At 45.9% G+C, this 24,222-nt stretch overlaps 1 protein-coding gene across 1 annotated transcript in view; it reads left to right on the forward strand.

The window, feature by feature from the left end:
• GAN (gigaxonin) overlaps positions 1-24,222 on the forward strand; it is a 59,809-nt gene that overhangs the window by 13,343 nt on the left and 22,244 nt on the right. The window contains exons 2-5 of the mRNA XM_049622965.1: positions 15,713-15,827; positions 18,441-18,791; positions 21,537-21,754; positions 21,973-22,094. Of these exons, the coding sequence (XP_049478922.1) occupies positions 15,713-15,827; positions 18,441-18,791; positions 21,537-21,754; positions 21,973-22,094 (806 nt within the window). The remainder of the gene's footprint in view (positions 1-15,712; positions 15,828-18,440; positions 18,792-21,536; positions 21,755-21,972; positions 22,095-24,222) is intronic.

The following is a 24,222-nucleotide window of genomic DNA, read 5'->3' on the forward strand; positions in this document are numbered from 1 at the left end:
CAGATGCATTTGTATCCATCCTTCAGGGCCTGTTTCCAGTATCCCTTCCGTTGTAACGTTTTCCCGACTCTGCCAAATAATCACTCCCTCCTCCAGGCTCCCTTACTGTGTTACATGTGCCTTCAGCGTTGTCTGTCTTTCATTCCGTGGGGAGAAAGAGAACAGACAGGTGGGCTGGGTGCTTTCAAAGGCCTCGTCTTTATCTCTAGGGCTAGAGGCACTAAGTCCGTCACTGAAACCTCGTCCACGGGAGAGTTGAGTTGACTGCTGTCTGTGAGTACCGCCGAAGACGTGGAAGATGAGAGGTCAGGACGCCGGACACACTGCTTCTGGACAGGGTTCCACTTTTAGCTGTAACATTTTACTGAATAGCTGACTGTGTACTGGAGATGGGGGAGAGGGGCAGAATAAACTGTCCTGCAGCAGAGGTTACTACAAAAGAGTCTTTAATTTGCCCTGTTTGAGATGCACAGTCAACCCAACAGGCCATTTCTGGTGCCAAGAAGCCTGGGAGAAGAAGGGACCAGATTCTTTCTTCCAGAGGAGCAGCTCCAGTGAGAGAGCTTTTGTTACGGCAGGACCAAAGAATTAATCGAGAAGCATTCATTCCCTTGACAACATTTTGGAAGGCACTTTCAGCTCTAAGTTGTTTCGAGAAGTTTGTAACAGTAAATTATAAATTACAGAGGCGCCAGAAGCGAGAGGGCAGCTCGAAGCTGCTGGAGAGAAGTGCAGCCCAGCCTTTCTTAAAGGGACTGTGTTGGAGGCTGTGTTTTTGTTTTTGTTTTTCCCTACCGCCGCCATCTCCTTTTTTAAAAAGAAAAAAACAAAAAAACAGAAACAAAAAAAAAACCATTTCCTAGCCTTCACTTAATGCTTTGGTTTGAACTGCCTTAAAAGGATGAATACAGAGACAATGATAAATGCATATCAATTCTTACTTTTCCTTTGAACGTTTTCAGTTCTATCTCCTGTGCCTTTGAAATGGCATACAGCGTCCTTGTAACTCTGCGCGTCGCGAAAGAGAACGGAAGGTGGGTAGACACTCGGAAGGGAAGGTCCGTTTGTACCCCGCGGCAGAAGAGACCCAGAGGAGCCAGTTCTCAGTCAGCGCTGTGAGAAGCGCCCCCAAATGACAGGGCTGGCGCTGGACGTGACCGCGGTGCGTGGGGTCCTCACGGGCACAGAAGGCGCCTCTCTCAAATAGCCTCTGAAAATGCATCCCGGGTAGAAAATCTGGAACTGTCTGACAGGTCGCGGCATGAATGTCTTTGTTTTATGCGCGTTTCCGAAAGGTCAGGGTGTGACCAGGACGAGGGCTCCGACTTGTTTCATTCTAGAGGAATTTTTTGCTTCACAAGTTGCTGCATCATGATCCTGCCTTTGAACTCGTCTTAAAATTTTAACGTGCATTTTCAAACCTTGTCTTCTAAGAGGTGATTTTATTGACTGCTTTACTTGTAAAATTACAAGAACCAGATTTAAATTTTAAGAATCTTTTTTTTATATATATATATATACACACACACACACACACACACAAAAATCATGGAAAATCACGTGAGAATTACTTGTGTCACCCTGAATTCTGGTTGTGAACAGGGTAGTTAAGTGTTGTAGTCGTAAGCCAAGTGGACCTATCACTTACGGTTCATCTTTCCCTGGAAGTCATTTTATAGCCCTCCTGTCTCACAGCTCAGTATAACGCCCGTAATCATCCTTGTAAATGGCCAGCTGTTACTACATCATATTGCTGTGTGATGCAATTTGCTTCATCATTCCCCTTTGACATTTTAATTTCCAGTTCTTTCTTCTTCTGAGTAGTGACTCTATAAACAAATCAGAAAAAAAGAAAAGCTTTGGTGTTCTTTTTTCTTTGTACTTTTTGTAGGTGCATATAAACCCACTTTGGGGGCTGTGACCCCAGGATATCTGTTTCTGAAGATAGAAACCACCCAGGAAGATTGGATTATCACGGAAAGGCCCTGGCGTATCTGATGGGTTTTTTCCCCCCTCAGGTCCATCACGATGGCCTTGTCACTTTCGCAAGAGTTTTCTCAAAGTTCCTGCTATTTTGCATATCTGTTAGACTGGAGTTTCAACTGTTGTGTGCTTACTCCTGTAAAAAAATATTTAGGGGCGCCTGGGTGGCTCAGTTGGTTAAGCATCCGACTCTCAGTTTTGGCTCAGGTCATTATCTTGCGGTTTCGTGAGTTCGAGCCCCACGCTGGGCTCTGCAGAGCCTGCTTGTGATTCTCTCTCTCCCTTCCTTTCCCTCTCTCTCTCTCCTTCTCCCTCTTTTCCTCCCTCTCCCTCTCCCTTTTTACCCCTCCCCCACTCACACTATCTCTGTTTCTCTCAAAATAAATAGATAAACTTAGTAAAAAACAATTTTTTAAAAAATATTTAGAGCAGGGTTTGGTAAAGCTTTTCTGTAAAGAATCAGAAACTTTTAGGGGGCGCCTGGGTGGCTCAGTCAGCTGAGCGGCTGACTTTGGCTCGGGTCATGATCTCGTGGTTTGTGAGTTTTGAGTCCTGCATCGGACACCCTGCTGTCAGCACAGATCCTCTGTCTCCTTCTCTCTCTGCCCCTTCCCTACTCATGCTCTCTCAAAAATAAAGTAAAACTTTTTTTAAAAAAGAGGTATTTCAGGCCACCTCTGTCACATATTATTCTCTGTTTTTGTTTTAACAACCTTTGAAAAATATAAAAACCACTTGTAACTCAAAGGGCATACAGAAACAGGCTGTAGGTTGTAGTTTTTGTTGACCATTGATCGTAGAGTATTAAATTTTTTAGACTTTGGACATGGAAACCCTAGCTGTGATGATCATCTCTAAAGCTGTTTAGATCAGGTAATGATGATTTGCAAGGCAGCCTCACACTGAGCAGAGATGCACAGTCCAGGCTGATTCTCCCTGGCCCGCCGTCCCGTCTTCTCTTTCTTCCAGGAGATTGTTGTGTTGCATAGCTCTTCCTTCTGCAGTTCGTATTTTTTCCCTTCTCTTCTGGCTCCTTTGCCCCAGCACAGAGACGTGCTTGCATCACCGCCACTACTGACACACAGGAGACGTGCAAATGTCCTGTGGATGCGTCTCTGCATCCTCTGCTACAACCACCTGGTCCTTCAAACAAGAGTCTCTCTTTATCATGTCCGTGGTCTCCTCTCCTCTTTTTCCTTCCCTCTGTTCCTATCTTACCACTCCATAAAACTGTTCTTTTAAAATTGCTAAGGGGAGGGGCGCCTGGGTGGCTCAGTCGGTTAAGCGTCCGACTTCAGCTCAGGTCACGATCTCGCGGTCCGTGGGTTCGAGCCCCGCGTCGGGCTCTGGGCTGACGGCTCAGAGCCTGGAGCCTGCTTCCGATTCTGTGTCTCCCTCTCTCTCTGCCCCTCCCCCGTTCATGCTCTGTCTCTCTCTGTCTCAAAAATAAATAAAACCTTAAAAAAAAATAAAATTAAAAAAAATAAAATAAAATTGCTAAGCGTCCAACTTCCTCTCAGGCCATGATCTCACGGGTCATGGGTTCAAGCCCCACCTTGGGCTCTGTCCTAACAGCTCAGAGCCTGGAGCCTGCTTCAGATTCTGTGTCTCCTTCTCTTTGTCCCTCCCCCACTCATTTTCTCTCTCTTTCTCTCAAAACTAAATAAATGTAAACAAATTAAAACAAATAAAATTGCTAAAATAGAATTGCCAAATCTAGCGAAAACCTGGAAGTGTTCATCTGACTTGACCTGTCTGCTGTATGTATCACTCGTGGCCATTCTCTTGACACCTGGTCTCTCCAGGCTTCTGTGATGCCTCTTGTCCCTTTTCACCTGCAGTCGGCTTTGCTGGCTCCCCTCCCGTCTGTCCCTATACGTGATAAGGTGATGCGGCCCAGGTTTCCGTCCGCCCGTCCGCCCTCTCACGACATCATCTACTCCAGAGACGTTGCCTGCTCCTTGGCCTCTCTCCTGAGCACCAGGCCTTGACGGCCTGCTGCAGGGCCACCCTGCCCCCCAACCCTGGCAGGCTAGTTCTCCTCCCCCAGGTGGGTGGTCCTCCCTTCACTGGGAGAAACTGGGGGTCCTTGGGGATGCACCTCCCTCTCCCTCTGCACCTAGTGATGCCATGGCCCATCATTTTTTTTTTTTTTTTTTAATTTATTTTTGGGACAGAGAGAGACAGAGCATGAACGGGGGAGGGGCAGAGAGAGAGGGAGACACAGAATCGGAAACAGGCTCCAGGCTCCGAGCCATCAGCCCAGAGCCTGACGCGGGGCTCGAACTCACGGACCGCGAGATCGTGACCTGGCTGAAGTCGGACGCTTAACCGACTGCGCCATCCAGGCGCCCCCCATCATTTTGACCTCTCAGATCTCTGCAGCCTGCCTCGCCTTCACCATCACTGCTGCTCAAGTTCCAGCGGTTACTAATTCCGAATGGTGACAGAACTGGTCTGTCTGCCTCTGTGCTCGGTCCCCATCAATCTTCCACACTGCTGCTACCACAGTGATGCTTCTAGAATGTAATTAATTATATAATACTTAAAACCAATGTCTTCTGAGACGTGGTTGATTCAGGTACTGGAGCAGGAAAAATACTCCGTGAGCCTAGAGTATTTGTGCCAGAAAATAAGGAGGTGCTCTAAAGACAATAGAGCCAACGTGAAAGAACTCTGAGTGGCCAAAGCTGTGGCATTTTGAGCAAGGAAATGAATATCAGTAACACTGGAATAAAAGCCACAGAATAGAAGAAACATCCATGTATGTAGGCATGAGCGAATGAATGAGTGGATAAGTAAATAAATGGAGAGAAGAAATAGCTCTTACAGAAGAATTTACATTAATAAATGTGGGCAGAATAAGAGAATTGAAAATCATGGAGCACTTGGGTGGCTCAGTCGGTTAAGCGTCTGACTTCTGCTCAGGTCATCATCTCACGGTTTGAGCCCCACATCACACTTTGTGCTGACAGCTCAGAGCCTGGAGCCTGCTTTGGATTCTGTCTCCCTCTCGCTCTCTCTGCCCCCCCCCCCCCCCCCCTCTCTCTCTCTCTCTCTCTCTCTCTCTCTCTCAAAAATAAATAAACATTAAAAATGTAAAAAAATAGAAAATTATCATTTGAACACCATACTAATAATTGTTACAGGCAAGATCCACCAGTAGATACTAAAATTAGTGGGCAAGAGTTTGAGGAGAAAAGGATATTCGTATGTTCTCAATTATCCCTCTATTAGTTGGAATAATAACAAAGGGATAAATAGAGACTTTAACTTGAAACCCAGTAGACACCATCTTGGGCGAGTGGCCAAGGTTAATATCATACAGATCGACATCCTTGTACGATGCACAGAAGGACGTCACATCATATCTGTAGGTTTCCTGTGCAAAACACATAGCCTCAATCTAATCATAAGAAATTAAACCCAAGTCGAGGGACATTGTACAAAATAATTAACAAGTAGTCACCAAAGAGGGCCTTGAAAGATGGACTGGTACAGTTTGGAGACACAATCATAAACTGACGTTTGGAACCCTAGATTGCACCCAGAGAGAGGACATTACAGGGAAAACTGGTGAAATCCAAATAGAGTCCATAGTTTATGTAACAGTATTGTACCAATCTTTAGTTCTTAGCGTTGATAATTGTAGTAAGATTATTGAAACTATTAATATTAACAGAAGCTAGATGAAGGGTATACAGGAACTCTATGATTAACTTTTATGTAAGTCTAAAATTATTTTTTTTATTTTTAAATTTTTTAAAATGTTTATTTATTTCTGAGACAGAGAGAGACAGAGCATGAGTGGGGGAGGGACCGAGAGAGAGGGAGACACAGAATCAGAAGCAGGCTCCAGTCTCTGAGCTGTCAGCACAGAGCCGAACGCGGGGTTCAAACCCATGAACCGTGGGATCATGATCTGAGCCGAAGTCGGACGCTTAACCGACTGAGCCATCCAGGCACCCCAAGTCTAAAATTATTTTAAAATAAAAAGATTTGGGGCCCCTGGGTGGCTCAGTTGGTTGAGCATCCAACTCTTGGTTTCGGCTCAGATCATGATCCCAGGCTGGTGAAATCAAGTCCCACGTCGGGCTCCTCACTGAGCGTGGAGCCTGCTTGGGATTCTCTCTCTCTCTCTGCCCCTCCCCACCGTCAAAATAAACAAACATTAAAAATGTACATCTAAAAGTGCTTTTAATCAAAATTAATAAAAGGTTTACAAAAACCCAACAACTCACGTGCAGCTCCATTTCCCTCGAGGTGAAGTCCACACTGTGTGTGTGTGTGTGTGTGTGTGTGTGTGTGTGTGTGTGTGTATGTATGTGTGTGTAGGTCCTCCCAGAGCTGGCTTGCTCCACCCATGTTGTATTTCTCTTGCTCTGGCCTTGTTGAACTACTTGCACCTGTCGTTCCTTGAATGTACAATGCACACGCCATCGCGTTTCACGGCCCCCCTTCTCCGTGTGAAACACCCAGCTGAGGCCCGGTGACACCAGGTGTCACCTCCGTGAAGCCTTTTCTGACCCCTCTCCCCAGAGAGTTGACTTTCTGCCTCCGTTATACTTAGCACAGCGTTTGCAGCGTCCCCTTGGTCTCCTCCTGCGTCACTCCTGTGACAGTTCCTCCGTCTTCCCTCAGCTTTCTTGGCCTTGGCACTTTGGGTGGGTGCTCTTCAGTTACGTGGTAGACTGTCCCTCCCCTTAGGTTTGTTTGATTTCTTACAATTATATTCAGGGCATTGCATTTGTGACAGGAATACCACAGGAGTGATGTGGCGTCCTTCTCCGTGCACCCAGTGAGGGCCCCCTAACGTTGGTTTGTCCTAACGTTGCTAATGTTGGTTTGATCACGTGGTTAAAGATGGCGTCCCCTGGTTTCATCCACTGTTTCTGTGTAATTAATAAGTCATTTATGGGGCGATACTTTGAGATCATGGACGTATCCCATGCCTCACCAACTTTCACTCGCTCACTTTCGTGTCCACTTGTGCCTTGTAACTTAGTCACTCCTTCTGTTATTTATTAGTTAGACTCCTGACTTCCTGGCTTATGCAGCTGTGCAGAGAATAGCCCCACATCCTAAGGTGGGGTCAACCTGGGGAAGAACAGCCGTCCAGCAGGCTGGAAAGAGATTTATTGGGGGATATAATGCTAGAGGCTTCACACTCCTAGAAATAAATAACCGTAACGTTTCACTTTACTGACTGAAGCCCGTGGTTAGAGGTAATGGTTTGTGAGTTCCTCGAGATTGGGGCCCACCCACTAGCTGAGGTCTGATTTCTGAATCCGTACCTTATAGCAAAGTCGCTGGCCTCGCACTACAGTTTTTACTGGGTTGGTCACACTTTGTGTCTCTCCCGCCAAGGGTCGTCGTGCCTGTGCAGGTGTAAGTGATGTCACTCGTAGCTGTGCTTGTCCACGGTCCCTGTGATGGCCCCACCCGACCCTGTCACCTAAGCGCACACACCGTCCTGCTGCTGAAGGTGTTCCTTTCCAAAGCGTTCCAAAGCGGTGTCCTCCCGCTTTGTGTGTTCTCTTTTCCAAAAGCATTATCTTCCTTCAGATTCGTTTTTCCTTTGTTCAGATCACATGACTCAAAGGCATACACTTTCTGTGCTCATATCTCTTCCAGATATTGATGTAATTGGTTACTCAGAGCAGATCTAAATAGGAACACTGTATTTCATCTGCATAGTGGATGATGCACTATCAGACAGAAAACAGAAGACGTGTTTGTGACCCCTTGTGTGCGGGGAGGGAGGGGCAGGGAGGTGGTCAGGGATGGAGAGCACTGTGGCCAGGACCTCTCTGGACTTGTTCCTGCATCTTCTGTAGTGAAGTGGTTCTGTTCCAGCTTCCGTACTATAGGCCTGGTTGGTAGGGCGACGCCTGAACAGCAAACCCTTCGTTTTCCGGAAACCTTTCCCAATCTTTGCAATTTCCATGCAGCGCGCTGGGGGTGGTGAGCAGAGTGAGGTGAGGGAGCGTCCAGTTAGTTGGGTCCATTCGCAGGCCACGGACCTCCCGTACGGCCACCTCAGAGTCCAGCATACATGGGCTGGAGCACACAGGCAGGTGGTGGCACTGCGGGCATTTGGGTCGCTCTGCCGTAGTGGAACACGGACTTCTGGAGTCGCCGACTACAGCACACGTCTGTAGGATGCTCCCCTCAGTGTGGCCGAGCCAGTGGGATGCTGTGCGGAAAAGCTCACGACCATCCGGCCGGTCAGTAATGCTGTGTCTACCCGGGCTGCCCCTGTGCTGCTGTTACTTTAAGCTCATACATACTTGTCAGGTGCCCGTTCAGAACCAGCCACTTCATGAGGTAAGGGGGTAGAGCGGTCAACGAGACAGAGTCACCGATGCGGTTTATGAGACGATGGTAAAGTCTCTGCAGAAAAATAAAGCAGGGAAGGGAGGAGTGGTGTTATTTTCGACAGTGTGGTACCTGGGCTACTCTTCGGAGCAGAGACCTGAAGTGAGTGAGGTACGAAACCATGTGACTGGGGAGTCGGGGGGCGGAGGGAACATTCCAGGCAGCGGGGAATGTGTCACAGTCAGCTGAGGAACTCTTTAAATGTACAGTCTTGGACCTGACTCAGTTGGTCTGGGATGGGACCCAGGGATCTGTTTTTCTATAAGAGCTTGCCAGAAGATTCTGGGAAGCCAGGTTCAGGAGCTCCTCTTAAAACCCATTCAAATTATGAGTCATTGCAGGATCTGTGTGAGGAGGGAGGTGTTGGGTGGTAAGCAAGTGAACACCGTAATCCGTCTAGGTAAAAAGAGCTGGAGGCCAAGAGAAGGGAGTGGAGGGAGATTCATGGAAATAGTGAAGGGGAAGAAACAGTTCAGGGCCTCCAACAGCATGTGCCCCACTGCTGTCCCGCCATCCTAAGGGAGGAGTGCGGCCCGGCCCCGTTCTCCCTTTCCCACCTCCCACTTGTGATCTGTGCCCTAGCCGTGCAGGGTTAGGCTGGGGGCACTTCCCGGCCAGGTCCTGTGGCATCGCGCCCGCCCCTGCTTCCCCTGCCCGCTGCTCCCTGACTTAGGCCCTGTGGGAAGAGCGCTGAGTGACTGGTGACTGGCTCGTTAGCCTGCACCAGTGCCGGTGCCGTGGGAGGGCGCTCACCTAGAGGCCCGGGGCACCTGCTTCCTCTCCCACCGTGGGGGGGCCTGGGGGCTTCGTTGGGCCGCCCACCGGGACCCTTGCTCCTGTCTCAGGTACCCACGTAAATGCTTTTCTTTCATGGAGACGGTGTTCTTGGGTGGCAGGGCGCTGAGAAAGACGGGTTCCTGCTTTCCCACCCGTAGGAAAGCAGGCCATAAAAGGCCTTGTCATGAGAGGGTGCCATCTGTTGATGGAAATCTGACCTGCAAATTTGGATTTCATTAAGTTGAACGGGGACTAAAACAATACATTTTTAAAACAGACTTGATTTTTTTTAGAGCAGTAAGGTTCACGGCCAAATTGAAAGGAAGGTACAGATGTGTCCCACGTACCCCCGTTTCCCCCTGCGTGCACAACCTCTCCCATTGTCAGTGCCCCCACGAGAGTGGTACGTCTGTTACAGTTGATGGGTCTGCCCTGACCTATCGCTGTCACCCAGAGCCATGGCTTGCGTTAGTGGTCACTTTGGGTGGTGTACATTTTGGGGGTTCAGGCAGATGTACGATGACGGCGATCTGTCATTATTGCCTCATACAGAAGAGTTTCACTGCCCTAAACATCCATTTTGGATGTGGTTTTTAGGAGCTCATGAAGATCAAAAAGGAGGGGGGAGCATATATAAAACAGGTTCCCCCTGGGAACGTAAATTCTTAGTTGGGCATAGAAGTGGGGAGCCTAAGCCCCTCTGCACGTATCTCAAAGAGCCTGATACCGGCAGCGGCCCAATTTGAGGTGACATGAATCACTTAAAACTCTGTGAGTAATGCCCGTGAATCACCCCAGAATTTCTGTAAATCTTGACTTAAACATTACATTCTCTTGCATTCTATTTGAGTACATTTCCTTGCTTTTAGACTTATTCTCTGTCCCTGTTACATCAGATCCCATTCAGTGATGTCTAAAGTGGTTCTTGGAAGAGGAGGACCAGGCCCGGTTACCTGGGCATTCAGACACCTTGAACTTTCTCAGCACTTGGCAGCCAGTGAGAATAGAATTATTACAGCAGCTTCTTAGCTAGTAGCCAACAGCTTTTTTTCTTACAAAATCACTCTTCAGTGTTGCCAAGAAAGAAACAAAAAAAACAAAAATTGATTTTGTTTCACACCTGTTCAACTTCAATAGGATGGAAAATAAATGTTCACCCAGAGGAAAAATAAACTTGCACGGCACAACCCACAGAAGGCATGTCATAAATCATACCTCACCGGTTGGCTTGTGGGACTCCACAGGACGCCTCCAGAGCTGAGTCTCTGCGCTAACTTGATGGCCTGTTTCAGCAGCTTTGTCCAGAAACGTATGGGGGCGGGAGAGCTCCCAGATCACCTTATCTAACCTCTTCTTTTTACAAATGAGAAAACAGGGGCAGAGAGGGGAAATGTCTTGCCCTAGAAACAAAACTGGGGAAGAACGTGACGGGCGTGGATATTTATATCTGAACACCTGAGGCCCAATTTTGTACTACTCTCAATTATTTCTACTTTTTTCAGAGTGTGATGAAATTCTCCAAAGTGATACGTTAAGGCTACCGCATTTTCCGGGAGAGAGTTTATAAATCGACATCACATCAAAATAAAACCCAAGGGTATTGTGACTTCCAGTAAATTTACATCTGACCCCATAGCTTCCTAGAGCACAGATGAAGGACAGAGAAAAGAACAGTTGATTTACCACTTTTTTTTTTTGTGGGCTTTCAGAGCAAAACTCAGTTATTAACGCATTGGGTTGGTTTTTTTTTTTTTTTTTTAAGTCAACACATTGAGTTCAGTTCACTGACTTCTCAGTTGTCTGTGGCAGAAGAGAGAGAAATGGTGTGTACAAGACAAGAAAATTCTAGATAAGAAAGGGAAAGCTATGGAGAAAATGTGTTGGTCTGGAGAGTGAGAAGGATAGTTAATTGGTGGGTCTTGTATAAATTAAGGTATTTACTGAAGGAAATAGATGTCAGACAGAATGGAACAAAAACTAACAGGATTAAGAGACTTAGTTGGGGAGTCAGAAAAAAATGAAGACAAAAAAGGGGGAGAGGGGCCCCTGGGTGGCTCAGTCAGTTAAGCATCTGACTCTTGGTTTCGGTTCCTGCCGTGATCTCACAGTTTCGTGGGTTTGAGCCCCCATCCGGCTCCACGCTGACAGCAAAGCCTGCTTGGGATTCTCTCTCTCCCTCTCTCTCTCTCTGCCCGTCCTCCACCTCCACTGTCTCTGTCTCTCTCAAAATAAATAAATAAATGTTTAAAAAAAGGGAGAATACGACACGTTTGAGGTTACTAAGTTGGAAAGGGATGGCAGCTCTCCAAGAAATGAGAGAAGAACAGAATGATGGTAGGCTCTGAAGCAAGACTATTTCAAAATAGATTTGAGTGACTCTTACCAGCCAGGACCGGAAGGGACTCAAGATCAGCTTTCACTGTGTTCTTGATGGATGGGTGGCCACCCAGCCTACTAGACATCACCTGCACACCGGTGATGGGCTGTGAACGGTTACCTGCCATAATACAGGTGCACACATGGAGGTCAAGAATTTAGAAACTTGTCACAATTTGGCAGAGTAATTGTATGTCTTTTGAATCTGATGATAAGACCATTGGAGCCTGTATTTTATTATGTGTCTTTTAATTTCATTTTTTTTAAATAATTCATTTTTTTTTAGTAATTCTTTTTTTCGTTGAGGTATAAGTGACATTGTATTAGCTTCTGGTGTACAACATAATGATTTGATACTTGTACACATTGTAAAATGATAGCCACAGCAAGTCTAGTTAACAGCTGTCACCTTACATAATTCCAATTTTTTTTTCTTGTGATGAGAATTTTTAAGGTCTACTCTCTTAGCAACTTTCAAATATGCAGTACAATGAACTGTAGTCGCCATGTGGTACATTATATCCCCGTTATATTTCTTTTTAATGTTTGTTTATTTAATGTTTACTTTTAAGAGAGAGAGAGAGCACAAACAGGGAAAGGGCAGAGGGAGACAGGATCTGAGGTAGGCTCTGAGCTGTCAGCACAGAGCCCGATGCGGGGCTCAAACTCACGAACCGCGAGATCATGACTTGAGCCGAAGTTGGACCCTTAACCGATTGAGCCACCCCGGTGCCCCTCCTCATTATATACATATTTCACAAGGTATTCATCTGGGACATACCAAACCCACCATGGGGAATTTGAGAAGCATCTGTTGGCCACTCAGAGGGGTCTGGAGACCAGCAGCATCCGCTCCGCCTGAGACCTTGTTACAAATGCAGACACTCAGGCCCCGCACAGACCTTCTGAATCAAGACCCCTGGATGGCTCTTATGAACGCTGAAGTTTGAGGAGCCCCGTGCTTCAGTCCTTTCAGTGTCGGACGGGTGACATAATTAGAAGTTCTTCCTCATGCTGCTTCTGGTTCCGCTTCACCGTACCTGACATCACGCAGGAAGGAGATCTCCTGTGATAGCGCTTGAAAAACCGCTATCAATTCAAACACGTATTTTACAAATAATTGTTGAAGGTCTGTTCTTTGCAAACTGCTGGGCTACATTGTAGAGTTATGGTGATAAAGAGGACTCTGGCCTCAAGGAACTTCCAGTTAAATAGATAGGAAATGGGGTATGTACTTAAATATTGCAATAAAAACAGAACTTGATGAACCTGTAAGATAAAGTGCTTGGGAAATTTATAGCAGGAGAAATTATTTTTACGTGCATGGCGGTGAGGGCAGAGGTGCAGCCTGTGGAGGATGGAGTGACTGAGAAGCACTTTTTGTAGAACTGGCAGTGAAACCAATCTTTACGAGACGGGTAGGAACTGAATGTGCACAGACAGTACCAGGAGAGATCAGAAGCAGGGTAGGGAGGCGTGGGGCACGTGTAGGGATCGGAACTTAAACCATTATAAAGCTTTGTGATTTAGCCTTCAGATGTTTAGAGACTTCGATAGTACAGTGATTCGTTTTTCGTGGGCTTTGAGAGGATCTGCTTTTAGAGAGGTCTGAAATAGTGCTCATATCTACAGGACTCTTTCTTAGCCATTTCTCACTTCCACCTGCTGAGAGAAAACTGTACTCGTTAAAAGGGATCCTTCATTGTGAACACACATGACAGTATGGTCAACTTTTTTTTTATGTTTATTTTTTGAGAGAGAGAGAGAGACAGAGCATGAGCGGGGAAGGAGAAGAGAAAGAGGGGAGCAGAGGATCCAATGTGGGCTCCACACTGACAGCAGTGTGCCTGATGTGGAGCTTGAACTCATGAACCGTGAGATCTTGACCTGAGCCAAAGTAGGACGCTCAACCGACTGACCCACCCAGGCACCCACCACCACCACCACCACCCCCCCGCCCCCGGCCCTTTTTTTTCTTAAAGTATAGTTAACTTTTTTTTTTTTATGTTTATTTACTTGTGAGAGAGAGAGTGCAAACGGGGGAGGGCTAGAGAGAGAGGGAGACACAGAATCTGAAGCAGGCCCCTTGGCTCTGAGCTTGCTGTCAGCACAGGGCCTGACGCGGGGCTCGAACTCACAGACCACGAGATCATGACCTGAGCCGAAGTTGGCCGCTCAACCGACTGAGCCACCCAGGTGCCTCTTATTTTTTATTTTTTAATGTTTTTTTCTTTTTTCTTTTTGAGAAAGAGAGGGAGACAGGATCAGGAGCAGGCTCCAAGCTGACAGCAACAAGCCCGATGCGGGGCTCAAACTCATTTACTGTGATCATGACTTGAGCCAAAGTCGGACGCTTAACCGACTGAGCCTCCGAGGTGCCCCTGAAATACCTTTTGAGGAAAACAATTTATTTCAATAGGAACTGTAGGGGCAACAGCAGACCTGAAATACAGGGAGGAAACAAGGATGTCTGCGTATCTTCTTCGCACCTCCAGATATATTATCTGTCCCATCAGTTTCATCTTCTCGGGGTCTTCAGGGGCTCCCAAGGCTTCCCAAGGCTTCCCGCTGGCACCAGGATGGACTGGCTTCCTTCTGCTTGTATACAGCTGTTGCCCTAAGACCATTCTGCACCATTCCCTGCATTCACTGCACTTCTTCCCCGAGTTGGGTCATGTCTTTCCATGACTGAAATCTTCCTTTTTCTTGATGTACTCACTTGTTTGTTGGGGCACGTTTTCCAGCAGCACACTGAGAAGGCCGCATGGGAGATCGTTTGTTTTGAGACCACGTACAGCTGAAAATATCTGCCCTATCCTGACATTTGGCTGGTTATAAAAATGTAGGTGGGAAATAATTTTCCTTCAGAATTTTGAAGTCATGTGCTCTTGGGGTAGACCTATGTCCTTATCTTTGGGCCTTTGCTTTCAGGGCCGATCACATCCTCCAGGTATTTTTGTCTGGAGAATGTAGGTCTGGTTTTTAACATTTTAAGAGCAGAATTGAGGGGGAAAAGATTGATGGTCGCAGCATTCAGTATGTAAACAAGTCTTTGCTCTCTCTGTTTCTGGTGCAGTATATACCCACCCTCAAACGTGCCTGATATTCCCCCCTGTCCAGACCTAGCCTCAGTCTTACACCCTTCAGGGTGTAAATCACTTATCTTCTGCTGGCGCTGGGGAGGGCCTCACGGGGAGTCGCATAGGTACGTGGAGGCAGGACCTGGGAATTCGACTCCTTGTCACCACCGTCACCCTGCGTGTGTTCTCTGCTCATGGCTCACCCTCCTTTCACAGCTGCCCCTTACGACCAGTTCCCAGCCTCCAGGGGTGGGGTTGGGATCTTAAGTCAAATTTAGGTTCACTGCTAAGTTACAAACATCTTTTAGACGTCAAGTAAGGTCCCAGCTCTTAAACAAGACCTAAAAAGCATTCACTGTGAAAAAATGCTTCACGTTCTTCATCACCTTTAACAAAAGCGCGAAGCCTGCCGAAGGATTAGTATCAAGAATATAATACAGAACTCCCCCACCTCAATACAAAGACAATGAGCCCAATTTAAAAAAATGAACAAGAGACTTGAACGTAGCGTGTGTTTTGCAGAAGAGGAAACGCACGTGGCCACAAACAAGAGGAGATAATTCAGCACCTGTGTGGCGAGGGTGCTGCGGCTGCAACCCCCAGGAGAGCGGTTCCGTGGGTACAGGAATAACAACGAAGCAAAGGAAGATGGAACCCAGGATTTAGGATGGATAGTCACTGCAGAGGGGTGAATGGGGAGAAGGAATGTGTGGGTAGGAGCAGGTGGAAGTCAAGGTCCCAGCTTTTGTTTTGGGTGGTAGGCTCGTGGGGTCCTTGTTACATTATTGAAAATAATTAGGCAATTAAATACATGAAAAAAATAAGCCTAATGGGGTGGGTCTCCCGAGGTGAAGTAGACAGAGATCCTTGCTCAGGTGGATCTCAGTTCTGTGGTTGTCTGTTTTGGTTTTTAAGAAGTCGTTCTGAACCCTGGAACAAGTGTTTTGTAGTTGACAGTTATAAAAATATCTGTATATTAACCTAAAGTTAAGAAGCTACATTTCCCAGCTGGGGTTCATATGTTGATAAATAATCTACTTTATAGAGTTTTACTGCATAAATATTTACAGCTATGTCTGTTCTTTCATAGAAATTTTACATTTTTTTCCCTTTCTTAGGACAAAGTTAAACTATAATCCTCCAAAAGATGATGGATCAACCTATAAGATTGAACTTGAAGGGATATCGGTAATGGTTATGAGAGAGATCCTGGATTACATCTTCAGTGGGCAGGTATGATGAGACACACAGGGAGGAAGACTAAGGAGAAGCCTCTCAAGGTCAGGGTCTCCTTCATCATTCTGTGACGGAGCATCCCCACCCTCTTCATCTGTCATTGTCCGTGTGACGCGCCTCTCCTGCTGGGAATGGCACCCAACTGTTCTTGCCGGGCTCTGTTCTTAAGAGCAGACTGGGTAGAATCTTCACCCCGTACCGGTTTTTGTATTTATCATTCCAACCTCCACCTTCCATTGTGAGAGAGGAAGAAACTGGGTGCTCCTTCCACGGCTGTCTTTTTTTGTTTGTTTGTTTTTAAATCTTAATCCCCATCTTACTCTGTACCCATAGCCTGGAAATGGGAGCTTCGTTGGGCGGTGGGAGTTTATTTTGTAGAAATAAAGAGTTTGAGATTTACTCTAATGGCAGGCACCTGTATTCATGATTCCTGGCTCCTGTTGCCTCGGTAGGACCAATATCCCTGCTGTACCCCGTTCTTGCCCGTGTCCCTTTGCTCTCTGTGCCCACTTCCATTTCTGGGGGATTTAATGAAGCCCAGCGAAGAAAGTGAGTGATTAGACTTCTTTCTTTTTCTTCGCCATCCTCGAGCCCCTAGTCCCTGATTACGTGGTTTGAAGTGTAGCACGAGGGCTCCCAAGAATGACCGTAGGTGCGCGCCAGGGCTGGCTTATGACAGGAGGAACGTAGCATATCTTACATTTAGTTATGTGAGAATGCATTTTATCTTGAGTCTTTTTGAGAGCTTCTCTCCTACTCTCTCCCTTATTCCTTCCTCATCTTGTTTTACCTTTCTCGTTTGTAAGAGCCATCTCCTCCATGTTTTCTAAGCATTCTGGACGCACTGCTTACCTTCTCTGAATATACTCATTTGGTCAACCTTGGTGATTGTCATTCCTTTTGAAGGTTTTGGGTTAATTTCATGATGTCCTCCCCTTTTCTTTTCTCTGAACACTCTTCTCTTTCCTCTGAGCGCTAGGTGGGGGGGGGGGGGGGGGGTTGTGGGCATGTAAGGTTTTGTGTGTGATTGTTAAAAATAAATGAATTTAGATTAATTTTGGGATGGTCCTTAAAATACCGAAGCATCACAAAATTGGGAGCATCACAAAACCAGGCTGAGGACCAGCCTCTCATCTCACTTTTAAAATCAGCTCAGCAGCAGCTATAATAAGTTATAAGCCAATAAGAGCATATTCCTTTTCAGGCTTGGATTTGAATCTTGAAACCTTATTTATAGATTGACTTCTGTGTTTTTTGTCCCCAATTTAAATTAATTATGGTTTAAAACCATAGTTGCAGCATAAGTTATAACGAACTCTTGATTTGACAGTCTAGTCTTTTTTTTTTTTTTTTTTTTTTTTTTTTACGTTTATTTTATTTTTGGGACAGAGAGAGACAGAGCATGAACGGGGGAGGGGCAGAGAGAGAGGGAGACACAGAATCGGAAACAGGCTCCAGGCTCCGAGCCATCAGCCCAGAGCCTGACGCGGGGCTCGAACTCACGGACCGCGAGATCGTGACCTGGCTGAAGTCGGACGCTTAACCGACTGCGCCATCCAGGCGCCCCGACAGTCTAGTCTTAATTGAGATGGAATTTCGTGGTGTTTTCACATGCGTGTATCTGACTGGTGTACCACTAGCCGCTGTTTTGTGGCTGAATTGAACACCTCAAGTAAAAGGGAAAGGTTTCCCTACTTGTGACCTACTCGACACACTTCTTTCCACAGTTGTGTTGCTCGCTTTCTAAGGTGATTGGCAGTCATACATTCTTTTTCTGCATCTGTGGTGCAGAATGTGTAAAATGTTCCCTGTGGTCCTGTAACCTGGAATCCCTCCCTCTCATTTCCGAGGGTGGGAGAAGCATCCATTCTTTGGGAGAGGAGAATCTGGACTGTTGTGATGGTGGCGGTCTTGTAGAGACTTGTTTCTTTACGTCGCCTCCGTGTTGCGTGCAGAAACTGTCAAGTGGGTGGAGGAAGAAGAATCAGAAGATTAAGGAAAAGCGAAATTCGTAACGATAAACAAGAAATACTACCTTAGGGATTTCTGCCAGAGAGTACCTTTGAGACCAGAGTGCACGGGTCGCACCGAGTGCGATGTTTGGCATTGGGAATGAGGTTCTCGGGCAGCGTGGCCCTCCCCTCGCCAAGGGGCTAGAGTGGCGTGTCTGACGTGCCACCTGGCAAAAGACGGAATGTGATACATCTGGAGGCAAGATGTGCCACAGTTTCGGGGCTGGCATTTAAAGAAACCTCCTTCAGTTGACCACAGAATGCGGACCTGTCCACTCCCAGCACATAGGCCTGGAAGTGAGCAGGGTGGACAGTTCGCCTGCGGAGGGTTCATGGTGGTTCATGTCGGTAAAGCAAGGGAAGCCCTGGGAAAAGTCAGCCGGCCACGTGCTGCTCATGTTTTGTGAGGGTTCACCGGGTGCCCTCGAACTCCTCTTGACAAAGAAGCCCTAGGCTGGACCGTGTGACGTTGCCAATATTCATTCGATCATCTTTCACCTACAAAAGTGGAGCTTTCGTGTGGTTCGGCCTAATAGGTTAGCGGTTTGGGTTTTCAATCTGTACATTCCAATGTAAAATATTGATGATACTCTTGCAGATCCGGTTGAGCGAAGACACAATCCAAGATGTTGTGCAGGCAGCGGACCTGCTCCTGCTGACGGATCTGAAAACTCTGTGCTGTGAGTTTTTAGAAGGCTGCATCGCCGCAGAGAACTGCATCGGTATCCGCGACTTTGCACTTCATTACTGCCTGCACCACGTCCATTACCTGGCCACGGAGTACCTGGAGACTCATTTCCGAGACGTCAGCAGCACAGAAGAGTTCCTAGAACTCAGTCCACAGAAGCTTAAAGAAGTGATTTCTCTGGAGAAGTTAAATGTTGGCAATGAAAGATACGTGTTTGAAGCAGTGATCCGGTGGATAGCACACGATACAGAGCTAAGAAAGGTACCTGTGGGGTATAACATGGTCTAATTTGCCTTCTTACTTACTTATGTCATTCATTTGTTTATTTAATCCACAGAATAGATGTGTTGTCTTTCCCCTTCAGCCTGATGGACTTACAAAGTTGTGATCTAAAAGATGTCTGTGGGGGGCGCCTGGGTGGCTCAGTCGGTTAAGCGTTGGACTTTGGTTCAGGTCATGATCGAACGGTTCGTGAGTTCGAGCCCCACATCGGGCTCCCCACTCTCATTGTAGAGCCCACTTCAGATCCTCTGTCTTCCTCTCCGTCTTCCCCTCCCCTGCTCACTCTTGCTCTCTCTCTCTCTCTTTCAAAAGTAAGTAAAACATTTAAAAAAATAAAAGGTGTCTGTGGTACATCTTTGCATAGGATCACTGGAGCCATTGTTTCTTCAGACCACACTGCAAAAGCTCACATAACTTGTAATATAGCAATGAAACCTTTAGTACTTGTAAGGAACGTGATCTCTCTTGTACATTGTTTTTAATGGGAAAATGCATCTCAGGCTTAGGCTGGAGATTATAGAAATTCAGCGTCCCCACTCTTTTGTTCAGCATGCTTCCGTCCACCATTACTGGGCTAACCCGTGCGGGACTCTGACAGAGGCCATGGAGCGAGAGGGGGCACACAGGCTCTGGCAGACGGGTGAGGGGAGGGGACTCTCCCTGGGTGATGGACACCGTTCAGCAGAAGGCAGGAGAGCTCTCTGCCGTCTTCATGGTGATGCAGTTCTAGATGGGATGAGTCTGGGAGCGACAGCTGCAGAGGAAGGGTCTCAGAGAATATCAGGCTTTAGAGCCACATTGTTTCTACACTGGGGGCCGGAGGAAATCACAGAGCTTTGAGTCCAATATTTATAGACTCCAGCATCGATTACTGTATGCAAAAAAAGAACTATGTCAGGTTTTAAAGTAGTTTTCAGAATGTATCATTGCATTGTTAATTGTTCTCTGTAACTGTTGACTGAGGTTCTAGTGAAAATTCTGTAGGGCCGTTGGGGCACCTGGGTGGCTCAATCAGTGGAGCGTCTGAATCTTGATTTTGGCTCAGGTCATGATCTCACGGTTTGTGGGTTCAAGCCCCGCATCAGGCTCTGTTCTGACAGCGTGGAGCCTGCTTGGAATTCTCTCTCTCTCCCTCTCTCTCTCTGCCCTTCCCCACTCACGTTCTCTCCCTCTTTCTCTCTCTCTCAAAATAAATTAAAAAAAAAAAACTTTTAATTCTGTAGGCTTTTAATTCTAATTCTGTAGAATTAACTTTAATTTTAATTCTGTAGAAATGATGGACTACTATATTATAGATAGAAACTCTTACATGGTATGATACAGAAATACACGCTGCTGTATGGTTGTAGTCTCAGTACGGTAGTTAGCGCTCTCTTTTCCACGTTAGGCAGGTGGATGAGGAAAGGAGATAGGAGCGTTCTCGGTTCGCTGCTGCTCGTGGAGACCACCGTCACTAGCTGCCCCTTCCTTTCTTCTTCAAGTGATGAGGTTGCCAGGGAAACAAGAGGCATTTCTTCCTCCTTTGGTTCGAAGACTTACAGACTTCATATCTTAAAGGCTGTTATGTATGACTCAGGATACAGAAGAGTATACTCTAAAACGACTGTTGCCAAATCAAGAAAAACTTCATTAAGGAGTTTCGCCTCGTGTGTAGAATGCTGCCGTCAGTTCAAGTTTAACGATCCATTGTGAAAAGTATATAATTCATACTATACATGTTAGATATTTTTTAACAATAATAATTGAAGAAACACAGAGTACTCAGGATTCTTGTGAACTTTGGCTTTTTTATATTTTTCTTGTAATATTTATTTATTTATTTATTTTACCATTTATTTATTTTTGAAAGACAGAGCGTGAGTGGGGGAGGAGCAGAGAGAGAGGGAGACACAGAATCTGGAACAGGCTTCAGGCTCTGAGCTGTCAGCACAGAGCCTGATGTGGGGCTCGAACTCACGGACCGCGAGATCATGCCTGAGCTGAAGTCAGACGCTCAACTGACTGAGCCACCCAGGCGTCCCAATCTTGTGATATTAATGTTGCTCCATTTTCATTGCCTGTTGCACCTTATCGAATCAAGCTATTACTGTGTGTAACGTTTCCGTAAATGTGATTGAACTCCCAGCACATCCAGCCGTGTGAAATAAGGCCACTCCAGCCGAGCTCCAAGGTTTCCCGTTGGTAAGGTGACCCTTCAGGGTGTAAAGAAAGCCGCTTGAAACTTCTCGGTGCTGTATCAGATATAAATCTGAACTGATTATTTTTCTTTTTTTTTTTTTTTTTAATTTTTTTTTTTTAACGTTTATTTATTTTTGAGACAGAGAGAGACAGAGCATGAATGGGGGAGGGTCAGAGAGAGGGAGACAGAATCTGAAACAGGCTCCGGGCTCTGAGCTGTCAGCACAGAGCCCAATGCGGGGCTTGGACTCACGGACCACGAGATCATGACCTGAGCTGAAGTCGGCCGCTTAACCGACTGAGCCACCCAGGCACCCCAGAACTGATTATTTTTCAAGTTAAACTTGTATTATTTATTAAGGCCGTGGGAAGTAGGAAGGAAAGGGGCCGGTAAAGCATATTCACGCAGCGCCCGCGCTTGTGACTTGCCCGCCAATGAGCTGTTACTCATTTCAGGTCTCCGTGAGCCAGAAGAGGGATGTTCTAAACACTGTGTGCTGCATCCTTCATTGTTTTTCTCCCCATTCTTTCTACCCTGTCGTGCAGGTCCACATGAAGGACGTGATGTCAGCGCTCTGGGTTTCAGGGTTAGACTCCAGCTACTTACGGGAACAGATGCTGAACGAACCGTTGGTGCGAGAAATCGTCAAGGAGTGCAGCAACATACCTCTGAGTCAGCCGCAGCAGGGGGAGGCCATGCTGGCGAACTTCAAGCCGCGGGGTTACTCCGAGTGCATCGTGACTGTGGGTGGAGAAGAGAGAGTGTGAGTATTGGACGTGAATCGTTTCAACAGTCGTGTAAGGGGAGAGCTATTTCCACGCGAGCAGGGATTCATAGTGTTGTTTTTGGTATCTAAGCATCATGGCAATAGAGTTTTAAAAATGTTTTAAACGTTCTCGAGAGCAATGAAACTAGTCATCGTTATTGTGAGCAGAACTATATAAAGCACTTTAACTGCTAATCAATTATTTATTTCCTTAGTTCCCGGAAACCAACAGCAGCGATGCGATGTATGTGCCCTCTTTATGACCCTAATAGGCAGCTTTGGATTGAACTGGCCCCTTTAAGCATGCCAAGAATTAACCACGGAGTTCTCTCAGCAGGTACCATTCTGTGGTCAATTTTATTTAAACACAAGATCAAGTAATATGTAATGTCAGGGCTGTACAGAATGACGCAAAACCTTGTAGAGATTTAAGTTTAATTTTGAGAGATAATTGTATTATCTCTCTGGTGACATCTTCTGTCTAGCTCTAGCCTTCGAGACTCTGTAAGGAGGAGAGTGTCTTCTGTCAGTCTTTATTGCTCCTGAATCTCTCATACCGAGCTATTTTTGAGAATTTTAGTAGAGGAGCATTTTCCCTGATGATGTAACTGATGAAAAAGCAGGACTCAGTGACTCTTCCCATCAGTTGCCTGTGTGGCCACACCCTGAACACAGAATTCCTTTGAGCCACACCAGCCCCATTTTTGAAATTCATGCCATTCAGAATTATAGTAACTGTATCAAAAGTAAAGCTGTTATGTGAAAGCAGGCATTTCGTGTGAGACTTCAGAAAATATTACTTTCCTTCAAAGGCTTCAAATTACATTACAATAGAAAGTATCTTTCACTGACCTTTGCAAGTTTGAAAACAGCTCCACATCATTCAAAGGCCTTCCTCGAGGTTATGGGAAAGGTTGTACTTGCTGCCTTCTGACTGTTGGCTGCTTTTCTCTGCACCTGGGCCTGCCCACTTGGGTTCACCCACAGGTGCCATTTCACTAAATTCTAATTACTGTCAATCGTCTTCCTGGAACCCCTCTTCTTATATAGTCTCTTCTTGCCCGCTACCATTGCTTTAAAGATTTTGAAAGCTGTACCAGATTATAGAGCTGGCTAAAGCTAAACCATAGGACAGAAGTGGAATCATTTTGTGGGTTCCAAGGTTATTGAAGTTAATTGTTAGGAATAAGCAGCGGGAGGCAGCGGTGTAGCCAACAGGATGTGGGTCTGATTTCCCTGTTCTGTCTTCTCAGAATTAGCTTCCTCACATTTTCTTCCCATAGTATGTATATATATTCGTGATTTTCACACACATACACCCACCACTGTGGTTCCAGTGTCATGAATTTTGCAAGATTTCCTGGAGGGGTTGGTGCTTCAGAAACATTGAACAGCGAGGATGGGGTTGTGTCCAGCTGTAGTGAGTGTGTCTGTGAGGTGACCGAGTGGTTCCTGTTCCTGCCCGTGCCCCCTCTTTTTTGCTTTAACTGATGGGCTTTTTTTTTTTTTTGTCGTTCACTTTTTTCCCTCTCTTCCAGGTTAGAAGTTATAGTCTTTGTCTATATTCCTTTGAAAGTCATCATAGAAACCATAGCCTGTATTCTTAAGTTATCAAAGTCTAAGTGCATTTCTGCTGTTTTTCATGTTCCACAGTCTTGCAGTATTAAAATAGGACTTTATGAATAAATATTTACATATAAACATGTTTTATTCATCTATGTTTTATATATGTATCTATGGAGTGTCTGTTTACCGGCCTATCCACCACTTTCTTTGTTTTTCTTTCTTCTTCTTCAGACCTTCCATCTAGGATTATTTTCCTTCTCCCTGAAGTTCATCCTCTTGAATTTCCCTTAATGTGGGTCTACGGGTAGCAAACACTTGGATTTGTTTGTCTAAAAATGTCATTATTTTGACTTCATTCCTAATGGATACTTGTGCTGGGTATAGAATTTCAGGGCATCTTACCTCTGTGGCTTGGCCTTTCCTCAAATGTGGAAAATTCTTATTCATGTTCATGTCTTTAAATATCGCCTTTCTTCCATTGTCCTCTCTCCTCCTGCTTTTTGGAAGTCAGATTAAACATGGCTACTCCTTTTTGCTCTGTCCTCAGCCTCCTGCCTTCATTTTGTTTTGTTTTCCATGTGTTTGTCTTTCCATGTGTTGCCCTCTTTGTGATTTCTTTTGATGTACCCTCCATTTAATGAGTGCTCTCTTTAACACTGACAGATCTGCCATTAAACCAACCTACTGGATTTTTTTTGTAATCTAGTTTTTTTTTCTTTTTTTATTCCTGGAAATTCTCTTTAGATCTTTTTTAAATCTGCTGTGTCACTTCTGTAGTCCCCTTTTCCCAAGAGTTATCTTAAAATGTGTCTTTCAGTTTTTAAACATAGTAAGCTTTGTCATTTTGTTGGCTTTCTGATTAGTCCAGTATTTGAAATTTGAAGTCTCTGCAAGGCTGC

This window comes from Panthera uncia, assembly GCF_023721935.1.
Source record: "Panthera uncia isolate 11264 chromosome E2 unlocalized genomic scaffold, Puncia_PCG_1.0 HiC_scaffold_20, whole genome shotgun sequence".
Taxonomy (NCBI): Eukaryota; Metazoa; Chordata; class Mammalia; order Carnivora; family Felidae; genus Panthera; species Panthera uncia.